Source organism: Corvus cornix, chromosome 13 (genome assembly GCF_000738735.6).
Source record: "Corvus cornix cornix isolate S_Up_H32 chromosome 13, ASM73873v5, whole genome shotgun sequence".
Taxonomy (NCBI): Eukaryota; Metazoa; Chordata; class Aves; order Passeriformes; family Corvidae; genus Corvus; species Corvus cornix.
The window spans coordinates 1977367-2001194 of NC_046343.1; the positions used below are offsets into that span (position 1 = coordinate 1977367).

A 23828-nucleotide genomic window follows, 5' to 3' on the forward strand; every position below is an offset into this window, starting at 1 on the left:
TTTAAACAGATGAGGGAAGGGAGAATGATTTTCCTGCTGGGAGCTTGGGCACACCTTGAAGCTCAAGTAGGTTTGTGACATCTGTATCAGATGTTTGTGTGACGCTGCCCGTTCAAGGGTAAACGGAACTATTTATTCCTCATGACTGTGTCCTGTTAATGTTTTGTCTAAGGATGTAAAGCACAGTAGGAATCAATTAGAAAAAGACTAGGAGAACTTTTTCTAGTAAATTAGCTTATCTTCTTGAGATAATACATTGTGTATAACTAAATCAGAGTAATTACCCACCCAAAGTGAGCTCTCAAGTAGTTAAATCTCTTGCTCCCGCTTTTCACTCCCCTCCAAAACTCTCCCTACTTAAAATGTGTTGCTTCCTCAACTTTACTATAAGGGAAAGAACTTCCAAGTGTGCTGACAAGGGTCCATGGATCTCTATCAGACACGTGGGCACACTTGTATTCTGAGATGCCAGTGCCTCCTAATAGTTGCCCAGGGCTTTGTATGGATCATTTCCTCATATTAGTAGATAATACCAAGTTTCCCTGTAGATGAAGTATTAAAATTCATGAAGATCTCTTTTTGGGACACCAGCTTTCATATATCCTAATAGCCAAGTTTTCCTAAGAAAAGACAAGACTTCTAATTAGTTCTTTAATTCAGAGCTGCCAGTAGTAGCAGCTCCTACACCTTGAATGGACATGATGTAGCTTTACTTCTTAATCCCATGTTCCCTGGAAATGTTCCAAGGGAAATGAAAACTTAGTTGGAGTGTTAGCAAAGTAAATAAAACACAAGTTACTCTGATACCTTGGAAGAAATTCCAGTTGCCAGTAGTGAAATGAATAGGTGTCACAGTCTTCAGTGAGGAATTACAGGCAGCTAAACATGAAAATGAAATATTAAGAGGTTCTGCCTTATTTCTTTGTCTTGGAGAATTGGATGTGCTTTTCACCAGCGCAGAATGGTCAGGAGATGAGAATTTTCTTGTTCATACACAGAAATAGGCCAAGCAGAGGTTGTGCAATCATCTTGAATTACTGCACTTACTCAGCAGACAGATCCCTGTGGAGGAACAAAAAGGTTTTTAAAATGTACCTTCCAGGGTGGCCTTCCTTTGCATCAGCTTCACCTTGTCTGTGAGGCTGTGACTAAATTTTCTTAGCTCCAGTGAAGGCTGATCTTTGATCCTTTTCCCCTACACTGCATCTCTTGGGCACTGACCCATTGCTGTGCTGAACAATTACGCTCAGCACCTCAATTAGAATTGCATCCCTTGAAGAAAATACTACTTTATCTAGATCATCATTTACTCCTTAGGATTCTTCATTTCAGCCCATTACTCTCTAGTTTTTTTCCCCAAGAAACCTAAGTTTCATAGGACAGAATGCCTAGGCAGGTCATTTGCTCCAATTTTCATTACTTTAGGTGACAGTAATGTTCCATTTTCACCTGTGACTTCTGGAGTTGTTTATAGAGCTGTTCTGTTAACATTTCATTTGAATGACTGCTTTCAAAATACATATTTTCTGCATCCCATTTTGATGCAGGGAATGAAAAAAGGTCGTAGACTGATCTGTAAAACAAGGAGTGTGAGCCACAGCTCATATATAACTTTTATCAGATTTATAACAATGCAGGATGAAGGGCATGGTATCTACTAGAATCCAGACAGTGGGAAGGTACAGGCCAGTAGTTCCTGAAACAAATCCAAATATAGAATCTTTTCTCCCTGCCTTTGTAAACATTTTATTTTACTACCCCAGCTAAGCTTGGAATCCTGTGAGTACCAAGGAATTTGTTGACTTTATCAGTGGTAACTATTTTCCAGACAGCCATGCATTGGTATACTGGAGTCATTGCCTAAAGTGGAAATACAGTGTCTGTACAGATGTTTAAGCCCCAGCTGCTACTTTAGCTGAATCTTGAGTTATTCTTTTATCTGCATGCTCTTATTATGAGATACATCCTTGGGGTAGCTTGTCTGTGCCACTGTTGTTGGGAAATTGAGGGCAATTCTCCATGGACTACTGGCAGTAGGTCCTTGACATAAGGATGAGGAGCTCAGAAAAGGGAAAATTGCAGCTTTCTGATCAACCAGGTGTCATGTCAGCTTCAAATGCAGTTTTTCACACACAGCTGACACTTAACCATAGTTATCTGGGATGTGCAGAAGGACTGGAGAGGAGAATTTCCAGCCCTGTCTTTCAGCTGTGGAGATTCACAGCTGAGATGTGCAGGAGTCCAGGGTGTGGCTCCAGGTCTGCTCAGGCAGCGTAGATGGGGAGAGACCACCCCCAGTTACAGATACAATAGAGCAGAGCTATGATGAAAATGTTAAACATGGATTGGAAAGGAAAATATCCATGGAAGGAATTCTGCTTGTCCTCACAGCATTGTTTGCCTTTATTTTTGCCCAAAATTTATGTACTAAGCACTTAAGGGTGACTGTCACAGTATAGCTGCAATTACTATTTTGTTCTATTTCTACTTTTGCTCTTCTGACACTTGAGTGCTCTCTGTGATGTTGAAAACCTGATAAAAAGTCTTTATATTCGACTTAATGGGACAATAGAACTTGATTGGCATTTTTAAATTGGGAAATAAATTAAGAAGTCTATGAGGGAGATGCTTTGGTCTGGTGCAGAGGAGTCAAACCCAAAAACAAAGCCTAAAGCACGTCAGGATGGCTCTGTGAAGGGAAATGATGCAGGAACAGCGAGTGTAAGGTGTCCCACAGATGAATTTCAGTCCAGGTGTTGTACACACCCCTCAGTATAAGGACACTGCTGCTTTGGTTGCATTTTCATTCTGGTGTTTGGTATTTCGGTCGTTGAAGTGTAGTAGCGTTTTCTCTTCAGGGAAAATTGCCAACTTGTGTGTTCTGGTTTGTGCTCAGACTTTTGTTCCCAGGAAAAATAAGACACTACCAGCATTAATTTCTCGTTAGCTTTCGAGATGGAACATTAGTCAGCAACGAGCCCTTGGAGCTGAGAGTGCTGGTGGTATCCTGGGCTGCATTAGGATTCCTGCTAATGCTGGATCATTTCCTTTGTTGCAGGTGGTATGGTCAAGAAAAGGACTACAATGTTCTAGTCATGGATCTTCTTGGGCCCAGCCTGGAAGACCTCTTCAACTTCTGTTCTCGCAGGTTTACGATGAAAACAGTACTTATGCTAGCAGACCAGGTATGTGCACACCTTGGTGGGAGCAGCTTCAGAGCCCTGAGGGATTCTCTGCAGAGTGGGTTAAATTATTGATGCAGTGTTTTATACATCTAAGTGAACACTTGACCTAAATAAGGACAAAGTAATGGTGGTTTCTGTGTGCTCTGCCCTACAAAATGCACGGAGTGGGAGGGCACTGCAGCTGCAGCTTCTTCGTGTTGCTGCTTTAAGGCCAACTTCATTCAAATATTAAGACTGTTGTGGGTGGATTCACTGCCAGTATCACCATGGGGGTTGTGGTAGGGGGGCTGAAAGTCTGCACCTGTGGGTGATCTGATTCAATAGGACCTGTGGTGACAACGTGCAAGTCTGTCCCTGTTCTTACTGCCTGTCCCTGTGCTCTCACACCCTCCTGTAGCCTCTAGGACCAGACAGTGAGCTAATAATAAATAACTGTCTTGCTTGTTTGGTCCTCACAGACAGTTCTTAAAGCTGTTAGTGGAGATGCCACTCTACCTCCAACATAATTAAGGCCTCTAAAACTCTCTTAAGTCTTTTTTTATAGCAGTTGATATTTTTCCAACTTGGTCATGAGAATACAGCATCTGAAACAAGCAGCCATATTTATTTCTTGCTGCTTAATAAATAGCTTGATTGTGCTGCCTTCAGCTCCTTGAAAAGCAGTGAGGGATTTTCAAGTTGAATTTTTCAATGGTAGTTGAAATTTCATCTAATATTACGTAATTGATGTCAGTACCAAGTTGTCACTTAGCCAGATGCTTGTAGAATCCCAGGCTCTTGGCCAAGGAAGCTCAAGGCATTTGTCTGGAGACAAGGTCAGCTGTCCCTGCTCTCAGCTGCCCTAAGAGGGTGATGTGCTTGCTTTAGAGAGCCATTTGCCTGCTCACTTAGCCAGAGTCTGGGTGTGACAGCATCTCCAGGGAATCCATGAGCGGTTTGTGCAGTATTCCTTTGGATGATAAACACTAATTAGCTGTCAGCTGGGAAACAGGCAGAAATGGGGGATATCAGTGCTCAGAAGTGGCTTTTAGGGCACAGTCCAGCAAACAGCTGGCAGGGCTGTGATGTAACAACTCAACTCAGGCCTGCAAGAGGAGTGAGTGTTTGAGGAGCTGCAGAGCTGTGCCACATAACCATGGGCTGTGATCTCACCCACAGGAAATGGGTTGGCCCTATATGATGACACAGATGTGCCAGAGTTTCTCCATGTCTGCACATATTCTGGGATCAGGGTAGCCTAGATATGACAGGATGGACCACCATCAAGTTGTGACTTGCTCCATGAAAACTGTTACCTGCAAAAGTGATGTTTGATGAATGAGTAACCAGATGAATGAGTAACGGGGACAGGGGGGAGGGAGTGAGCTTTAAAATTGGCTTGTGGTAGCTATAAAACCTTTGAAGTAATGAAAAGAAATTACTTTTTAATAGGATGCTATAGTTAGAAGCACGAACTTCAATATCTGGGAAATATTCAGGTATTTAATCTGCCAGATTCTGACCAAGATGATGGAATTTTAACATGCAAAAAAATAATTCAGACAGCATTTACAAAAATTGGTTTTCATTAAGCAAATACATAAACTGAAGCTGCAGAGGAAGGTAACTAAAAATCCATGCTTTCATTGAAGGTTTAATGAAATGTCTTGCTCTCTTTGAAATCTTACATGTTGCTGGTTTTTTTTACAGATGATCAGTAGAATTGAATATGTGCACACAAAGAATTTTATACACAGAGACATTAAACCAGATAACTTCCTAATGGGTATTGGGCGTCACTGTAATAAGGTTAGTCCAAAGCTCTTTGTTTCCAAGCTCCAGAGGGAATGCCTGTGTGATTTGATTCCAGCTGCACAACTTCTGTAAAATGCATTGCTAAAACTGCTATTTTGGATGCTAAACCACAGTTCTTGGGTGTGAGAACTTGGTTTTCTTGGTGTCCACTTGTAAATGCTGTGGGTCTCTGACCCACCCTGGGAGATGCACTTGATTGCAAGATGATTTCTAGACTTGCAACAAGGTTATAAACTAACCCTAGAGAATACTTGACTACTTCTCTCAAGATGTTTGTTGTCATAGCATTTTTTTTCCTCTGTGTTAAAGTCAAATCTTATCTTTGGCTTTGGGGCTGACTTCCTAGGATGAAAACAATTTGTGCCAGCGTGGGAGCTCCTGACCTACCAGTCAGCAGGGCATTAAATGTTGCAGTGACAGACTGGTAAAGTCTCTTCAACCATCAGAATTGTGGATAAGCCCAAGAGCCAACATGCAGATGCCTTTATAAATAAAAGAAATGGTGCAACGATGTTGATGGAAAACTGTTAAGCTGTAGAATACCTGTTGTACAACAAAAATTTTGTCTCAGTTTACTTTGGGGGGGGGGAAAAAGCTGGGGGTGGGTGGGGGGTGGGCTGAGGTTGTTACACCTTTTGGGATGGGTAAACATAGTCAGAAGTGCATGTTTCCTGCCTAGAAGGCAACTTTTTCATTTTATTTTTAGTTTTCTTGAGTGAAATATGCTTAATCCTGCAATTTGTATGTCGAGCTCGGGCAGACAGGCAGCATTGGCAATGCATTAAGCATGCTACTGATTAGAAATTAACTTCAGGACAAATGTACGTGTTCAAGCTGTTTATTGGAAGCAAGATTCCCACTTATCTTCTCTATATGCCATCCCAGGATGTCTCATCTGGTTAGGCACTACCAGTAATCAAAATGTTTACCTTTGTTTGCCTGTATGAATGCCAACTTCAGGGCCATGAGCGTTAGAAGGGGAAAGCTTGGATAATGTGAGATAACAGCTCTTGTCTGAAGAGGTGCAATGCACTGAGTGTTTAGAGACAACCATTGTTGGAAAAGCTTGTAATTCCAGCTGAAAGACAATCTTTATGTAATCCTGTTGCTGTTAAACTTTGTTTGTTCCCAAGTTTCATACTTTCACTCTGTACAGCTCTATTTTTCTCTGCTGTGTTGAGCAGTTTTAGGCTCCTTAATTTTCTGGCATGACTCAAAGTAGAACTTGAAAACTTTTATTTTGGTTTTTTCCTAGTTTTAGTTTCTGATTTCCAATTGTTCTTTTTGGGCCATTTTTCTATACTTTTGCACAGTCATGCTAGGTTGGCATTGCTGCACTCCAGTTCATCTTGGTGTGGATTAATGGCCTAGAAATTGCTGCTGTGCTTACTTTAGAGGAGGAACACATTAGATTTGCATCAGCTGAAATGAAAGACAAAATTGCCTACAAACCATTAGATTTTTTCCCCATTGGTTAGGGAGCCATGCAATGATGTGGTGGTAAAACACTGTCTGTGGGCATGGGCTTCACTTATGTTTCAGGGGGTTAGAAATTAGGGAAGTAGTTCCTGACCCAAGTGCAAATTCATAGTTCTACATGAGCAAAATGTGGAACGGGTTCCTTTAGTTTGGAATCAAGTGTGCTTTTTCCAGGAAACACTTGCCACCATACAGTATTTAATGTTTCTTTTTGTAACCAAGTGTAGTTTTGAGGTTTTTAGAGATGACTCTACACAGTTCAAAGAAAATCAGCCACAAAGACTAGAACAGCATGGTAATCTTGTTCCAGTAGCTTCCTGTCAGTTATATTTAAAACAAAATAAAATTAAATTGATTTTTTTTCCAAATTTTAATTTGGTGATTGGGAGAAATTTTGCTCCCACCTTAAAAGATGAATTTCCAGCTGTGCTAGAAATAAGCCCTGCATGCTTATGAAAGTAAACTTTAAGGTGACTAAATGCCTTCTACCTCTTCCTTACTGAAGATTTACTTTTTCTAAATGTCTTTTGGGGGAAGGGCAGTTTGTGGAACCAAAGGCTGCTTTTGTAAGCAAAAAACTTGAATGTCCTTTTTTAATAGAGCCAAATGTCACCATTGCTATCCCTGGTTAAGGCAGTGCCATTTTGGAGCGGCTCACAGTTGAAATTTACCTTGTCCCATCTGTCAAATTTTCTCCTTGGAAAAAAAAAAAAAAAAAAAGATATACTACTATAAATAATAAAAATAATACTCCAAAAAGATGGAAACATACAGTTTTTTTGAAAAGTACAGTGCTTGGTGGAAGAAGGATGGCATTTGGCTACCCTGTTCTTTCTCGAACGCCTCGGTGTTGCCTGTCTGCGCCGGCCAATGTTGCAATGTAAGCAAGACTGTTTGATGCACTGCCACCCTCTATTGTTTGTTCAGTGTTTAGAATCTCCAGTGGGGAAGAGGAAAAGAAGCATGACTGTTAGTACTTCTCAGGACCCATCTTTCTCAGGATTAAACCAGGTCTGAACTGTCTCCTATTCCAACCTCAACCCCAAATTCATGTGCTTTATTTTTGTTTTGTTTTTTTTTTTTTTTTTTTTTTTTTGGTTTGGTTTGGTTTGGTTTATTTTTTGTTTTTTATTTTGTTTTTCTGGAGAATGTAGACCTTGCAAAAGCACCTCTTATGTTGGCATTATTCAGACATACTTGGCAAACATGTAACATTACTAAGATGTTTCCCTGTGGCGCTTGTTTAAATTGTGGAATTATTTCTAAACTTTGATAGGGCTAAATGTACGTGCTTGATTTCAGGTGCAGGCTTTATTTTCAGTCGTTCAACTCAAAAGGCAATCTCCTAAAGATGTGGCGAAGGATAGACATGAAATAGCAGGGCTCCTGCTTGCCTTCCTGAAGGGTTCCTGCAGTTTCTATGGATGCATGTGGAGAAGTTCTGTTATCACTTCAGCCAGACTCCTCCCTGTGCAGTTTTTGTTCAAAATCACCCCAAATGTGTAATGAAGACTTAATATTTTCATCCATTGTGCTTAAAAACTGAAATTACTCCAACAAGCTGTGTCTTGGAGAAGCAGGAGCTTATCTTGTAGTGTATAATATATTTCTAACTCTTGAAGAGAAGATGAATTGCAGAGAGAGGAAGACAGTTGCCAGTTGGTAGCAGGACAGCTGGAAATTGCTGAATATGAATCACTGCTCAGGAGCTTGGCCATTGGTCCACAGCTTTCCACAGTAGTCTCCATGGATTAAATCCCAGGCGGATTCCTGCTGTACACAAGCTGACAGGCTTCTGTTGTCTGCTTCTGAAACTTTCTTATCAGAGGCACAGACTTTGATCTACTTCTCTAGTTGCTCTTGGCAAAAATCGTGCCCTACTTCTCCAGTTTCCTGCTGATAGTGCAACAAACAGAATGAAGGTGGTGTGAGGTTATCTGGGAATGTGTTCCTGAGGGCTGGCATTGGGACGTTCTGTGCTCATCCAAGTTGGGCTGTGTCTCCCAGCTTAATTCTTTCCAGGAGGGACTCACTCCTTTGCCTTCCACCCATCCACAGGGAAATACAGACTGATCCTAAGCTAGGGAACAGAGTAAACTTCCCCAGGGAAGCTGGTGCTGGAAAATAATATCCAGTTACAGGTCTGTGTTGTGGACCAAAGCAGAAAATGAGGGATTGCATTTGAGCTCATGCTTTGCTTCTAGGAAAGTTGCAGCATAGGAATTGTGTAAAACTTTCTACTGTCTGCTTTGGGGTTCAATATCAAATATTTCCGGCGTACCAGATGATTTCCTGGTAGCTAGGGAGCATAGCCATGCTCACTGAGTAGCTGCCTGTAGTGGGTGCAGCACAGCCCAGACCCACACCTTGCTGAGCTGTCTGAGCACTGTAGTTGGATTTATGTCCCCTTGCTCCAAGCATTCTGGGCTTTCAGGGTGACTTTCACTGGAACAGCAAATGTGGAACTGCAGATCCTTGTGTTTGCATATAAATCATGGCAAGACTTCAACCCCAGGTTTTCTGCTCTGACACCAAGAGGTTTCTAGCTTTGCTTTTTCCTGTCTAGGCTACTGCAGTTGATAAATCTTCTTGAACCAGAACTCTAAACCATAGCTACTGTGCACTTCAGAAACTTTCAGTATCTTGGATACTTCACGTTGAGTTTAACTTCCTCATTCACAGCACTTTCAGTGTGCCAGTGACCCCTCCTTTCAGCCTTGGATGTATTTCAGTCTCCAGTTTGCTTTTAAAGATGTATCTTCAGTTCTGGAATCAGCTTTAAGGTGATACTAAGTTGGTTTTTAGTGAGACTTGATCAAACTTTCAATATCTTCTTTCCATCACGTTCTTCCCCCACCCAAGTTACTTTTGCAGCACTGATCAGTCTGTAGAGATTGCAGTCCTTGATCCTGTAGCATTAATCCAGTGTTGGAATCAGGATTTGTAGCTTGAAGTCTGAATGCTAGAATTTGAAAGGTTCCTTATGTACTTCTTTCTGCCTCGGCTTTTTTTGCCTAGTCCTGAAATCTTGTCCAAGAAGGTACAGCCTGGATTACCCTTTGTAGGTGGGCTGGCTGGCAGCACAGTGATTACCACACACTAATTACCACACACTCAGGTTGCTAAATACCAAATCATTGGGCAAGCTTGGTTATTAGAAACCCAAATTGGATCCCGTTCCTTGGCTTCAGCTTCCTGGCTGTGTTAAAACCAGCGAGTTTGTCCTGCTGCTGTGACAGTGTTCTGGGAGCCTTAAAATGAGCCAGGAGCAAGCTGTCTTGTTTACTGGGGAAGGTTTTGGCCTTGTGCTCTGCAGAATGGCCACTGTTCTTTGAGACAGGAGGTTGCAGGATGTGCCTCGTGTGTATTAAGCTGCCATTAACTCCGTGTGTGTGACCTGCTCCGGTGCCAGTGGGGTTTGGGATGTGCTTTCACACATCTTCCTCCCTCAACTGTGCACTGCAGTCATCAGTCTACAATAGTGATAGAAAATAGCATAGAACTAAGCTACAGATGCTGAGTAGCACCATCTAATCTTATTCCAGGGGATTGAGGAAAGGCTTGAACTAATTCACCATTAAGTTTTTAACTGACTAGTTAAAGCTGGTTGCGCCTCCGCACTGTTACTTTGCTTCTTTTAACTGTAGGCTGTTACATTGTCTGGGTGTCTTAAAACATAGCTAATGGCTAGTGAAAGAAGTTGGGAATTTTGGGAATTGTATAGGAATCTAACCTATTTTCATTTTTCTTGAAGTTATTCCTTATTGACTTTGGTTTGGCCAAAAAGTACCGGGACAACAGGACAAGGCAACACATACCATACAGAGAAGACAAAAATCTCACTGGCACAGCTCGGTATGCCAGCATCAATGCACATCTTGGCATTGAGCAGAGGTGAGTGCAACATTCTGGAAGGTGCAGCGTGATCTTTGTAAACTTCTGAAGAGTCTGAACTCATTTTACATGAAAAGTGTATCCATCCCTTTGCAAGTATTCTTCCTTTGGGCTGCCTGTGCAAGGATAGGGGGAAAAATCCAAGCACCTAATTTGCTTCTCGAAGAGACTGTGTGTCTTGCAGACATCAGGTGGATGTTCTGCGTATTATTTTGGCTTTTTAAAGGCTAAGCCGTACTTTGATGTGGGTCTGTCAGAGGCCCTTCACACATAAAATGGTGCACTTTGCTGATGTGTTGGTACCTGTTGGCATCACTGCTGACTGGCTTGAGAGGCCTTTCTGTAAGCAGTTCTAAAGCTGGTGTCTGTCCTGTTTTCTCACTCTCTTCAAGTTAGTAAACTATTATTTCTCCTTTTGCCTGCAAGCAAGACTTAAAATATCATCACTCACACTGTATTTTAGTTTCTGGTGTAGTCATGTCTGTAGGTATGTACACATGTGTGGATATATGTATACATTTGAGCTTTGCTTAATCAACAAACACATTTTTATCATCTGGATCAAAGGCATTTTGTTCCTACAGAATCCTAGCATTGGTCCAGTGGAGAGAGCACTTGAGGTTGTTTGGAAGTGTTAGGTACTCTTGGGATGTCAAGGAATGCCTCTCTTCTCTTCCTTACACCTGTGCCTAAATATTGTAATGGGTAACTGCAAGAGTGTGGCTTCACCTCTCTTGGATAGTTAAAGCTTCCAGGAATGTCTGTGGCTCTGACCTTTGAATCAAGGTGAGAATGACAGAATTTCTAGTGGTCAGCTTCAACAGAACATGTAACCCCCAAATGGTGCTTTAAAATGCTCCATGTTGCCTTTTTTACTTTAATTTCCTTAAGGTTCTTTAAGGGTATTTTATTGCCTGTCAGAGTTGTTATTTAAGTCAGCTTGGCACGTGGCTCAGGGAGGTAAATGACAGGTGTCACTTCTGAAATAAGTGCATTTCATAGATTCCAAGCAGTTCTGTTTCACCTGAGAGTGAAGGAGGGATCTGCAAAGGATGTTGCTTTTGAATTTAGGTGGACACCATAAATTGAATTTAGTTGGATTTTATGCCATATCTGCTGGTAATGGGAATTCTGGTATAATTAGAAATGTAGGTTGGTGCTTGCTAAGAGCTGCTAAACTGTCTAGGTCAGGCCAGCAGTGAGGCAAAGAAGTAATGCACTCCTGTAACCAAGAGAAACCAGTTCTGGAGCTTATGGCAGAATATTTCAACCTCTAGTCCTGTTAACTGTTACAGAACATGTTTTCCTGTAGGTAATGACAGCTGTGCTCAAGGAGCTGTTTGCAATGTTATTTGTTTTAATAATGAAGAGGATTGTCCTGTTTTCCAAATCCTGAAAACTACTTTTATCAACATATTCTCAAACGTAATGTACCTGTTACAGATTTACAGAACTAAATGTTTCCTACTACAAGATCAGGACATTAAACATTAAAACAATGAGCTGGATGGGGGATGCAAACTCTTAATCCCTTTATTGCTTCTGAATTTATCATTGTCTTCTCAGAAAACATAATTTGGCCCTATACAGGTTCACTGAATGCGGTTGGTGATTAAAATCTGCCGTTCTAATAGAATTAGCAAGTTTTGCAGGCTGGAATTTGTGAGCTCAGTATCATTTTTCATCCCTTTGTCTGTGGTTTCGTGTTGCAGCTGAGATGATCTCAGAGGTAGTGCTGCTGAGGGGAGGGAGGGAGCCAATCCTCTCTTCCCTGGGCACGGCAGTGCTTTTCTGGCCTTGTGCTAAAAGCTTTAGGGAGCCAAGCTGATTTTCTCCTGGGACAGCTTTTTGTTTGTTCCCCAAAGGGAAACAAACAAAGAGAGCTGGCCCCTGAGCTGAGGGGGTGCCAGGCTGTTCTGGTTATGTTGGCTTGGCTATAGCACAAAAATCACCAGCTTCTTTCTTCTCGTACCAAGATCTGCAGATAGATCAGGTTACAGCCTGTTCCCACTTCTAGGGAGCTGTTTTACCCTCACCTTTGTGTGTGATCCTGTTTGCAATACCACTTTCAGCCTTTTGATCCCTTGTTGGGGTAGTAGGTGTAGACTCTGTCCTGCCAGCCTTTAAATCCTTTTCTGGGTGGCAGAGCAGCAGCAAAACCCACCATGTTTTCCCCATAAGGGAGCAGGGAGGAGAAAAAGAAGTTCTTTTTCTGCCTCGTATTAAATAGATGTCAGCTGCACAGGGGCAGTCAGAGGAAAAAAATCTGATTTTACCACAGCTGGGAAGAGGCAACTTTGCCAAGAGGAAAAAAAATCCTGGAGTGTGTTTCCCACTGCAGTGAACTGTGCTGATCTTGGTAGTCAGGAAAGCTGTGAGCAAAGTACAGTGGTGTTCATGTGGCCAGAGTGGGGATGTGGAACATGTGCAGGGCAGAAAACATTTGAAGCCTTTTGCGTGAGAGTTTCTGTGCAAGTTCTTGGTGAAGTCCGTGGCTGGATCACTTTGGAATTCTCCAGCTGCCTTGGAACAGACTTGTGGGAAGAAGGCAGCAGCACCTCTCAGACTGATGAATGCACTTTTATAAATATTGCTGTCTTTTAAAATCAGAGACAGCTCAGGGGTTTTTGCCAGAAGGGGAAGGAAGAAAGGAGCAATGGCCTTTAGGGGCCAGATGGTCAGGATTGATCCCAGACTGAGCCAAGGTTCAGGGAAAAATTTTACTTACATGATGTTAACAGCCTTATTGACCTCATTAACCTCGTTCTCTCTTGCAATGCATTCCATGGTTCCTACAGGAAAATCTTTAGTTTCTACAGAAGATACTTAGGAAGGCAGGAAAGACATTTTGTGTTTCTTTTTCTTTTTTTCATTTTCCAAAGTTTTGTTTCCCAAATCAAACTGCAGATGGAAACTTAGAACACACAATACCTACAGAGTATATTTGCTTAAAAAATGAATAGGACCTCTTCCTATCTTAGGGTTTATTCCTTAATTATTTTTTTAATTTAAATTTTTGAATGCTTGCACTATGGAATAAAGTAAGGAATGCCAGAATTTGTAATTCCTTGTGTTTTTCTTCCTGCAGTCGTCGGGATGACATGGAGTCTCTAGGCTATGTATTGATGTACTTTAACAGAACCAGTCTGCCTTGGCAAGGATTAAAGGTAGGTTATGGTGCTTTTTTTCCCCCCTCCCCCACCCTTTTAATGGTTTTTTTCATGTTTGGTTATCATGCTTCTGCCTGCTAGGTGGGTTTATATAATGTTTAGCCTCAGTTGTACAAAGCAGCTTTTCGCAAAGCTTGGTATTTATAGACTGTGGATTCTGCCTCTTACGCAGCAGGCAAAATGTGCATTGTTGGACCGTCTTAAAATTTATGCTAAACAATAGCTGACATCATCTTTGCCAGTTATTGTCCTGTTGCAGGCTGAGGCCCCTTTGGGAAATAGAAAATAACATTGTTAGTGGCTTTTTGAATTGCTAGAGAGAGCATGGAAATAATCTCTTGCCTGGCAAGTTCAGCCTCAGTGGTATCTTCAGTCTAGGTTATGGCACAACTGAATAATTATTAACTGCAACAGGCTTGTTCAGGATTTCCATGTATGGGAGCCAGCTACAAACGTGGCAGACATTTCTTATTTCACTTATATAGACTCCAGTGATTGATTTTCATGTTTTAATTGTTTTTCTTCCTCGGTGTGAGAGTTGTGTAATTCCACTGGTGTTGCAGCTGCACAGTTGCTAAAAAGGCAGCAGCTTGTGGGACACTGGAACTCTTCAGCTGCAAATGAATGCAAAGGGTGCTGAACCACCAGGCAGCCCTGAATGAGGCACTGAGTGGGAATTAATACAACTTTGGCAAATGTAGCTGCAAGTCTGGTGTGGTTAATGGACAAAAGCAGCAGCTAGAACTACATGAGTTGTGCCATGTGATGGAAGCATTAGACTGCGACAAATGGTATTAAACTGTGTCCAAATCTTAATACCAGATTGACCTTCATTCTCTTTGCAATAAGTGTGTGGGACTTGGAGATTTCACGTAAAATACTTACGGTTGACCAAAGGATTTTTGTCATTTTCTTTTCTTTGCTGCTGTCCTTGTTAATCCAGTGTTGCACAATATCTCTTATATTGTGACCTACATGTTCCACAGGCTGCAACAAAGAAGCAAAAGTATGAAAAGATTAGTGAAAAGAAAATGTCCACTCCTGTTGAGGTTTTGTGTAAGGTAAGAGTTTCCAAATGATGTCATACTGTGAAATGGAAATTCTTGTCTTGTTTGTTTTATTTGTTGGTTTGTTTTTGTTTGTTTTTTTTTTAAACCAGAGCCAATATATTAAATAGCCTCACATGGCAGTTGCTGCTGAATAATACTGCTTTGGCAGGCACTGAGTGCCTTGTGTTTGGCCACCCAGCAAGACTGGGAATGTGTGTAACAGGACAGCATTTGCTGCTGTTCCTTGGCAAAGGTCATGCCACCATCATTCAGGTCTTGCTGACTGTTGGCTGTGCAAGCTCAGAGCCCTCTTAGGTGAGGCTTGTTCAGTTCTTCAACTTTTACAGCGCAAGTTTTACATCAGAAGTAAATAATTAACCAAGGTGGAGCTGTCTGGCTTGCCCACATCCACCTTCTGCCTCTTCCAGAGGGTTCATATTGTCTGCCCTAACTCAAGTCCTGGCTGTAGTGGAGTTGGATGCAAATGATCTTTGTTTTTCCAAAGTTTTCCTTAGAGTTTTCAGGATTTTCTTGCACTGTGGCAGCCACATGCTTCTTAACTAAGATCCTGGAGAACACAGGGGGGTTTTTGCACCTCAGACAGCAGCACCAAGGATTGCTCTCTCTAGTCCTGCACATCTCTATCACCTGAGTCCTACAGCATCTCCCAAACTGTTGAACTGTTCAGAGAGTCAGGGAATGGTTTGGGTTGGAAGGGACCTTAAAAATCACCCAGTTCCAACCCCCTGCTGTGGACAGGGACACCTTCCACTAGTCCAGGTTGCTCAGAGCTCCATCCAGTGTGGCCTTGAACACTTGCAGGGATGTTACACCCTGTGATTTTTTTACAGCACTGCTCTGTGTGCTGTTACCTATTACAGGTAGGCTTTAATACGGCATTAAATGTTTAAAAACGTAAAGCAGCAAATCTTTGAAGGAGGTTTTCTTATTTTTCACACTTAATACTGTTAACTGACCTTGTGTCTACTATGTTCAAGTAGATCATCAAGGAAACAAGAGTGGATCTCTTAGTAGACAATTAACCACTTATTTTAGAGACGTAGTGAATAAGAAGAAGGTTTAATTAGGATGAAAAAAGTACTTTATAAGTAAGTTATATGTTGAAGGTTCTGGTAGCAGAGAGCTTCCGATTGCAAACCATACATGAGGTAGCAACTTCGGGGAAGGAATGTGTACCTGATTAAATGCACGTGCTGAAATACAGAATAAATTAACAACTAGGGGCAAAGTGGAATTAATTTACAAATCTTCAAGCAGTTTGTCTCTGCTGTTACAGACAGCTGTACATGTTTTTGCCTTTATTAGAAGGTTTTTGCTGCAAGCCATGGCTTGATTAACACTGTTGATTTACAGGGGTTCCCTGCAGAATTTGCCATGTATCTGAACTACTGTCGTGGCCTGCGCTTTGAAGAGGCACCAGATTACATGTATCTGAGGCAATTATTCCGTATTCTTTTCAGGTCAGTCTCCAAGTGGAAAAGCACAGAAACTTCTCAGGGATCCAGTTGGGAACTGCTCTGTGGGACTGGCACTGCGGAGAGCAGCTCCTATGTGTGTGGTGTAGGGAGTTCTTCTGGGACTTCCTTTCATTTCAGAGCTTCAAAAGCTGTTAAAGGACCTGAAAATTATTGTTCAATGTTAAACATAAAGGGAAAAGATTCTCTTGTTTTTGCACTGTGTGATGTGACCACAGGGTTGAGCCCATGCTTCAGGTCCTGTTGCAAGTACCTTAAGAAATTGACACCTTGGTCGAAGTCTTTGAAGCTTTTTATGTTTGGGAATTGGTGATGGGCCCAGCAGTGGTTCCCAGGAGAGAAATTTCAGTGGAGGAGAATAGTGCTGTTTCATTGAGCTTGTTAGAGCAACTGGAACATAAATTCCACCTTGTGCAGCGAACAGCACCTGTCAAAAGAAGGGCTGGTTCTGATCTCTCGAGTCTCCCCCCAGGTTTCTGGAATCCAAAGAATTCCTATTCAATGATGTACAATACTGCAGTCTCTCCTTGAAATTATATCTGTGTTAAAAAAAAAGCTCAGAAGCTCAGTGCAGACAGTGGGCGAGCTGGGCTGGGAGGAAGTGCTGCTTCCACAAGTGCAGACCTTTGTGTAAGCAGTGAGTAAATGCTGCTGGCTGGTATTTGGGCTTGCTGCAAGAATCCCTTGCAGTTAGTAATACTTAGCATTTCTATACCATTCATAATCTCTAAAGCAGCTTACAGAAGGAGCTATCCCCTGGTTCTGGGATTTCAGACAGGGCTTGGTGTCAGCTCTGATGTGTTACAGCAGAATATTTCCCTCTTTTGCAGGACCTTGAACCACCAGTATGACTACACATTTGACTGGACAATGTTAAAGCAGAAAGCAGCACAACAGGCAGCCTCTTCCAGTGGGCAGGGGCAGCAGGCCCAAACCCCCACAGGCAAGCAAACTGACAAATCCAAGAGTAACATGAAAGGTTAGTAGCCAAGAACCAAGTGACGTTACAGGAAAAACAAAAATTCCACGAATTTGGACAACGGCGGCAATTCCAAGTGTTAGATCAAGGAGGTGGTTTAAAAACTACATTTGGCTCTTAAATTCAAAAGCAAAACCAAAAGACGTCCTTGGAGAATTTGACTACTAACTTTATTCCAAAATGTCCTTGTTATTCATATCATTTCTTCTGGGGATGTTGGGTCATTTTTAACCACTGCATCTTTTGCTCCCGCATTAACCACTTTCCAAAAACAAGAAACTGACTTGGTGTTGGGAATGTGACATTTTTATTCATTTTGATTTATATATATACATATATATGTCCTTATATATGTATAAATATATAATGCAATCCAAAATCCTAGACCTAACACTTCTTAAGGGATAATTCTCATTGACTAGGCAAGGATCTAGAGACTTTGGGTTCTGCTCTGTGGCAGCTGGTACAGTGCCGTGGGTTTGCTTCTGTTCTGTTCTGTATGCCTCAAACACTGGGAAGAGAAAATTGTGAATGCTCTGGCTTCCTCCAGTGGGTTTACATTGAGACATTTGGTCCACAGTTCAAGGAAGGGACCAGTGAGCTCAAAATGCCTTGCCTAAATCGAGCAGTAACCCCAAACTGCTGTGGATTGCCAAGTCACAATTTTCTGAAGTATCTGGGTGCTCGGGGGTGGGGCTTCAGGTTTCCTGATGATTTTTTTGATGTTTCTAGGTTATGGTTTCAAAGGGAAATGTTGTGACATGTTCAAATGTAATTGTGTAATAACTGAAAACTGAGTTCTGAAAAGACACGGTTTTTTTGGTTTTTTTTCACATGGTCCATAAGCTTTTAAAATACTTTTTTTTTTTGTGATGTAAATGTCCTAGTTTGAGTCTGGTAAGTCCCTAGGATGAAACTGCCACATCTGTGCATTTGAGAGCCAGTCTTGCCATGAAACCAATTCCTCAAGCTGAGCTGTGGATAAAATTGAAACTAATGAGATTGTGTGACTGAGAATAGAGAAGCAAGGTTTAAATTCTGTACTGAGGCACTGCTGCTCTTCAGTACCTCTTGTCTATCATTTTTATATGTATAAAATTGTATACTTGGCTAACATGACAATCCTGGAAATCGAAGAAATGCAGAAGTGTTTCCAATAAACTTGTCAGACATTGTTCTTCACATATTGTGGCAGCATTCAAACCTTACCAGGTGTCTTTAGTCAGAATTGCTATCAAAAAACACATTTCATCCAGAACAAATGAAGTAGTAAAATACCTGCTGCTTTTCCCAAGATTGAAGTGGTTCTTGAAAAAAAAAGTAAATTTCACAAATGCCATTCAGTGTCAGATTTTTGGCATAAAGAGTGCAGCTTGTGTGGCTGGATCTGATAGAGGCTGGAAACCAGTTCCTTCAGCTGTAACCCCAGTAGCAGACTGGGTGATTAAGCACCTGGGCTTGGATTGCTTCCTGAAATAGAGAGGAAACTCTGATTGAAGTTCAGAACCCAGCCCAATTTGGAGTGTGGAGAGGTTGGCTGTTGGAGCAGGAGAAGATAATTTGAGCAAAAATGCACATTCCTCACAACAGCTCATGCTCAAAGCGAAGGGCTTGCAGGAGGTGATGATCTGTAAGTGGAACCTGCCCTGAAAATCAGGTTGTGAGCTGGTGAAGCAGTTTTGCTGAAGTGTTCTGAGGTTTAATGTGCTGCTGTCCTGGCTCAGTCTCTGACCAAGTGCTGTGTGTAAAGAAAAAAAAGGTCGTTTAAATGATTATCTGCCTGCACCTTGAGGTGATGCTTCAGTGCCAGAGAGCAGAGCTGAGCTCACTGACAGGCACGAGAAGTGGGGAAGCTTTGCCAGGGAGCCTTGGACCATTTCTGTTCACTGATGGACATCCCTGCTGATCACCTGTCCTTTGGTAGAGACCCACTGCTATAGCTGAGCTGAAATTCCTGACGGTTTAGCACAATTTCATGGGGGTTTTTTGAGGAATGACTCCTCTTCCCTCCCCATCACCCAGAAAGGCTTGTGTCCTTTGGATCCATCAAGCATTAAAGCATCAGAAGACTAAAGAGGATTCATCTCTTCATCAAAGTAAACATTTCCAGATTCCTAAAATCCTACATGTCTTTTTGTGGGGAATTTTGCCTAGTAATGAAGACTTTTTTGAACACAGCTAAGCTGAAGGAGGAGACTGGATGGCCTGGATGCTCTGTCACATTGGAGAGGATGAAATACCTGGGTTTTTTTCTGGACTTCAGTTAAATTCTTCTGTAGTTGCTGTAGCAAAGCCTATGTGGAAGTGGCTTAAAAGGCTTCAGGGTATCAATGTTACCCCTCTCGTAACCATATCCATTCAACAAGAGTCTGCAAATTGCAATGTACAGGTGCAGTTGTTCATAAAGTCCTGTTGAAGATGTGCATCTGGGCAGGGTGGTCCCGAGAAGTACAGACTCCGATTGTTTATCCAGTGTGCTCATTTACAGATATTCCTGACTTCCTTAACACAGATCCATGTTAAATCCTAACACTGAATCCTAGGGTTTATCCAGGCTAAATATTCTGCTTGGTTCCAGAATAACCTGTTCTGTGTCCATGGCCTTTTTTCTCTTCAATTTTTTTTCCCCTGCCCCTCTCTGGAACTCTGTGCAGTGTCTTTTGTAACAGCCAGCTCAGCTGGTTTGGAACTTGGGAGAGGTGAACTGTTCCAACAGACAGAGCTCTGCTGACTCTGGGAAGTTGGGCTCGCTCTCTTTTGCCAGTGCAGCAGTTGTTCAGGTGTGATTTGTAACTGTGCTTACACTCAGATTCCCTCAGTCATAAAAGTGACTCAAGCAGTCAATCTGCAGGATAAAGTCTACCAGCTCAGTTTGGGAGAGGTGTTTTTAATTCCTGGCAGTGGAGATTCTGCGAGGCTGTCAGCAGGTCCATTAATATTTGCTGGATGCCTGTGGTGGTGGCAGGATTGCTCAGAACAGACTGAGACTTCTCTGCTTGAGAATTAGAATTATTGACAACTGAATACTTCTCACTGCTTGTCTGGAGAAATGGAGAATACACAAAGTTTGAGCGTTTCCAGTTGAGGAGGTTTTTAGGGACTGACACTACAGTTGCTGCTCCCCTGTCAATCAGATCTGCAGCCATGGTTATAATAAAGCAATTTGAGGGTCCCTCACATAGCAGAGAGGTTTTCAGAGGTTTGGGTAACACCTCAGAGGGACAAGGAGTGATGGTTTGGCCCTGTATGGAGTGAAGATCTGGGGAAGAGTGAACTCTGCAGCACGTTCCTCATACCAGCAGTGCTCTGTGTGCTCTGAGTATCTCCATCTCATTTGACAGCTGTGGTTGGGCTGTGTCTTAACAGGACTTCCAAGGGACATTTTGAGTTGAATCCAGTTCCCTGTTCTCTCTGTAGCCGTAGCTGGACATTCTCCTGCCCATTTTACCTTGGGTTTGAGGAGTTCTCATAGCAGCAGATCATTTGTTAGGATGTCCTTTGCCCTCAGGTTCAGGCTCCCATTTCTTGTGAAATATTCAGACTTCTGAAGCAATGAGTTGATCTATTTCTTTCCACACTCTCCTTTGTTGACTCTGTTTGGCTGCTTTGATGGAGAAAGTGGTTCAAATGATGAATCAGTGTTCTCTGCTGAACACACTAAATGGAAAAACAGCATAACTTTGTGTTGTGTGCATCAAGTAAGGATTAGGGAACTCAGGAATCACAGGGCTTTCTGTGGGAATTTGCACTCCAGTGCTATGGCTGTCTTGATTCTGGTGCAGGATTTTTTTAATATGACCAGTGCTGGATAAAGAGAATTGTCCTTCAGTGCTTTAAGACTGGTTTTGAACCAAGTTATTGAACCTCTTTGAAATTACCTGGAGCTAGTTCTGGAAGAGTTAAAGCCATTTTCTGGGTGCTCTCCAGATACATTTTGGACAGAATGTCAGACCAGTAAGACTTGTTTGCACTTGCTTCTCTCTGGATGACAGCACAAGCTATAGCTGAGGTCAGCTCTGTCTGTATTTCACTGAGAAGAGATTTCTGTTGCAAAAACTCGGGGCTGTTGCTCTGCTGAATCCACCCATGGCCAGAACCATCCTGGCTGGAGGGCATCCTGAGCGGAAACTCGCTTGGCAAAGCCATCTTTGCTCGAGGCTCCTGTTAGCTCTGTACAGCACAGCCCTGCCACCTGAGTCACCAGAAAGGAGCAGGAGGGAGGGCTGGCTTAGCTGCAGTAACTGGTTCTTGGAGATTTGTGTATATTCCTGTCCTCTGCCTATCCCTCAATGTCATTTGGAATACTGAACATTAAAAGAACTGCTGTGTGTGCACCACCTCCCCTGTCATGTGAGTCAGCACTGTCCTTGCAAAGACAGAGGTGTGCTGCTTCCCAAGTCACCGTCACAGCTTCTGCCGTGTGTTGTGGCTGCCCAGAGCGTGCTGCTGTGGGTTTGTAGTGCCAGCAGTTACTGTAAGGTGAGTTCTTCCCTGCCTTCCCTGTGTCCGTGTGACACTGCTGTACTGCGTCTCTGGAGAGCACCCTGCAGTCAGATGACAGCCTGACATTCAGGGATATAAACATGAGCCACTGCAGACAAGTAGAAAACAATCCTATGAAATTACATCCTGTTTCCTAGTGGCAATAACACAGCTTGTTTTCAAACTGTTGGGCTGAATTCCTGCTGGAGGAATGTGGATCCAGCTGGTGCATTAAGGCTGTTTTCCAGTGCAGCAGTAGGTGTGAGTGAGAGGTGTGTGAGCTCCAGAGTTGTGGCAGATGCTGGTTGCCTTTGGAAATGGACACCAGGAGCTCTGCAATTCCCAGATGGAGCAGCATTTTCCCCTTTGAATGACCATAACTGCTGTTTAATTCTCCTCCTGTGAAGGCTGTTGCTCGTTTCCATCCCGTATCAGTAAGTTGCCCTTGTGTTTATCTTGCAGGTTTCTGAGCATGACGAGGATGGGACAAAGCAGAGCAGATCGGAGCAGGACTTGTCACTCCCCAAATCCTAGAAATTTTAGTTCATACACTTGCCAGTGGCTGTGGGCAACCATTTCCTTGGTGTAAAGAACTTAATATCAGTATAAACTGGCTCTGGGCAGTGTCAGTGATGCTGCACTTGGAGTTGTAGCAGCTGTAATTGTGAATATTACTGAGATAGTGAAACATGGTGTCCAGTTTTCTATTGCATTTTTTTCAAGTGGAAAAGTTAACTAATGGTTGACACACAAGTGGAGAAAATTGTGCATATGCCAATTTTTGTTACCTTTTTACTTTGAACTACACTGCTTATGAGATCTCATTGTTTTGGAAGAATGGCATGAACAGTCTTCGGCAACAGTTGTGATAATTGTAAATGCTCACAATTGTGCACTCTTTTCTGGTTATTCCTCCCTGGGTTTTGAAAGTTGTACACTTAAAACATTCTTAAAGTTGTTGGCTTCTATGTGCAACATACCAAGCCAGCTGACATGGTAGTAACCAAAGATTCCAGTTTTTAAGCATATGAAAGACTCTGCCTGCTTACCTGTGCTAGAAATAACAGCATCTAAAGTGAAGACTTAAGAGAAACTTAGCGACTACTAGATAATCTTTAGGACTCTGCATTAACTCTATAATGTTCTTGGTATAAAAGGAAAAACAGCATATTTGTCACGAAATTTAGTTAACATCTTACAACTGAACCTGTATGTAAGTTGCTTAGATAAATGTAATCACTGTAAACATCTATATGATCTGGGATTTTGTTTTTATTTTGAAGCGGGAGCTTTTTTGTTTACAAGTTCATTAAAAACTAAAAACTGTTTCTGTAAGGAAATGAGATTTTTTTAATTTGCCTTGTTAATTCAGTTTAAGAAATTTACATTACCCTGTTTTTAAACCAAGTTTTAAGGCCATTTGTTAAGCAAAAGAAGTCATATTTCTTTCTAAATCATTTTAGATTTAGTGTTGTAACTCTTCCTCATTTTGTTTTTAAATAAATTTTGTATTTTTTCCTTGAGGGGGAAGGGGCAGTCTTGCATTTTTATAACCTGTTGTTTGAGACCAGCCCTCTATAATAAGATTGGAATTTTTTAAAATGAAATGGCATCTTTTGCAGACCCGGGATTGGCAGCCTCCGAGCATTGCCATGTCCTGCCTCGGCTGGACTGACTTGTGATTGCTGATTTGGAGAAAAAATTGGAATGGTTTGAAAAAAAATTTGGATGGTTTTAAACCAAGGCATTTTCTTTCAAGTTCTTGTGAAGTGGATATGACCAGATTTCCTCTTGTTCTTGGGGGCAGCCTCGCACCATGCAGAGTTCACATTGGTTACTGCCCCAGGCTGTCTTCCTTCTCACTCCTATTCTAGCCCAGCTGAAAGAAAGAAATACTTTTATTGCTGGTAATTCTTTAACAGTGTAATTTATTCCTTTATAGCATGTCAGAATAAATTAAAAAAAGTGTCTGAAAATGCTGCCAGATGCCTATTGTGTAAATGTTGTTTGTATGGTTGCTTTTTACACAGTTTTCATGCATGGAGCAGAGTTCCTGCTCACAGTTCATCTTTTTCTACTGTTGGAAAAGATCTTTCTTTCCTTTTGAAAACCATTTCTTCAGGATCATAAGACACTGTGCACTCCTGGAATGGTGATGTGGATCAAGGCTGCCCTGTACTCTGTCCAAGAAGGATCTGCCCTGAGATGTTAACGTTTAGGTGGAGAACACTGCGTGCTAAAAAACACTGGGATAGATAATGGGGGAGGACAGAGAGGCTGCTGGGCTTCAGAGATAGCAG

At 42.1% G+C, this 23828-nt stretch overlaps 1 protein-coding gene across 5 annotated transcripts in view; it reads left to right on the top strand.

The window, feature by feature from the left end:
- CSNK1A1 (casein kinase 1 alpha 1) overlaps positions 1–23516 on the top strand; it is a 32546-nt gene extending 9030 nt beyond the window's left edge. Inside the window, exons 3-11 of one of the 5 annotated variants that reach the window (XM_039559377.1) lie at positions 3059–3185; positions 4875–4973; positions 7386–7469; positions 10213–10352; positions 13441–13519; positions 14509–14583; positions 15946–16052; positions 16898–17046; positions 21991–23516. In XM_039559377.1, coding sequence (XP_039415311.1) covers positions 3059–3185; positions 4875–4973; positions 7386–7469; positions 10213–10352; positions 13441–13519; positions 14509–14583; positions 15946–16052; positions 16898–17046; positions 21991–21998 — 868 coding nt within the window. In that variant the 3' untranslated portion in view covers positions 21999–23516. Of the gene's footprint in view, positions 1–3058; positions 3186–4874; positions 4974–7385; positions 7470–10212; positions 10353–13440; positions 13520–14508; positions 14584–15945; positions 16053–16897; positions 17052–21990 lie in introns of those variants that run through there. The other 4 variants (XM_039559379.1, XM_039559380.1, XM_039559381.1 and 1 more) reach the window with 4 other exon arrangements.
- The last annotated feature ends 312 nt before the right edge of the window (positions 23517–23828 follow it).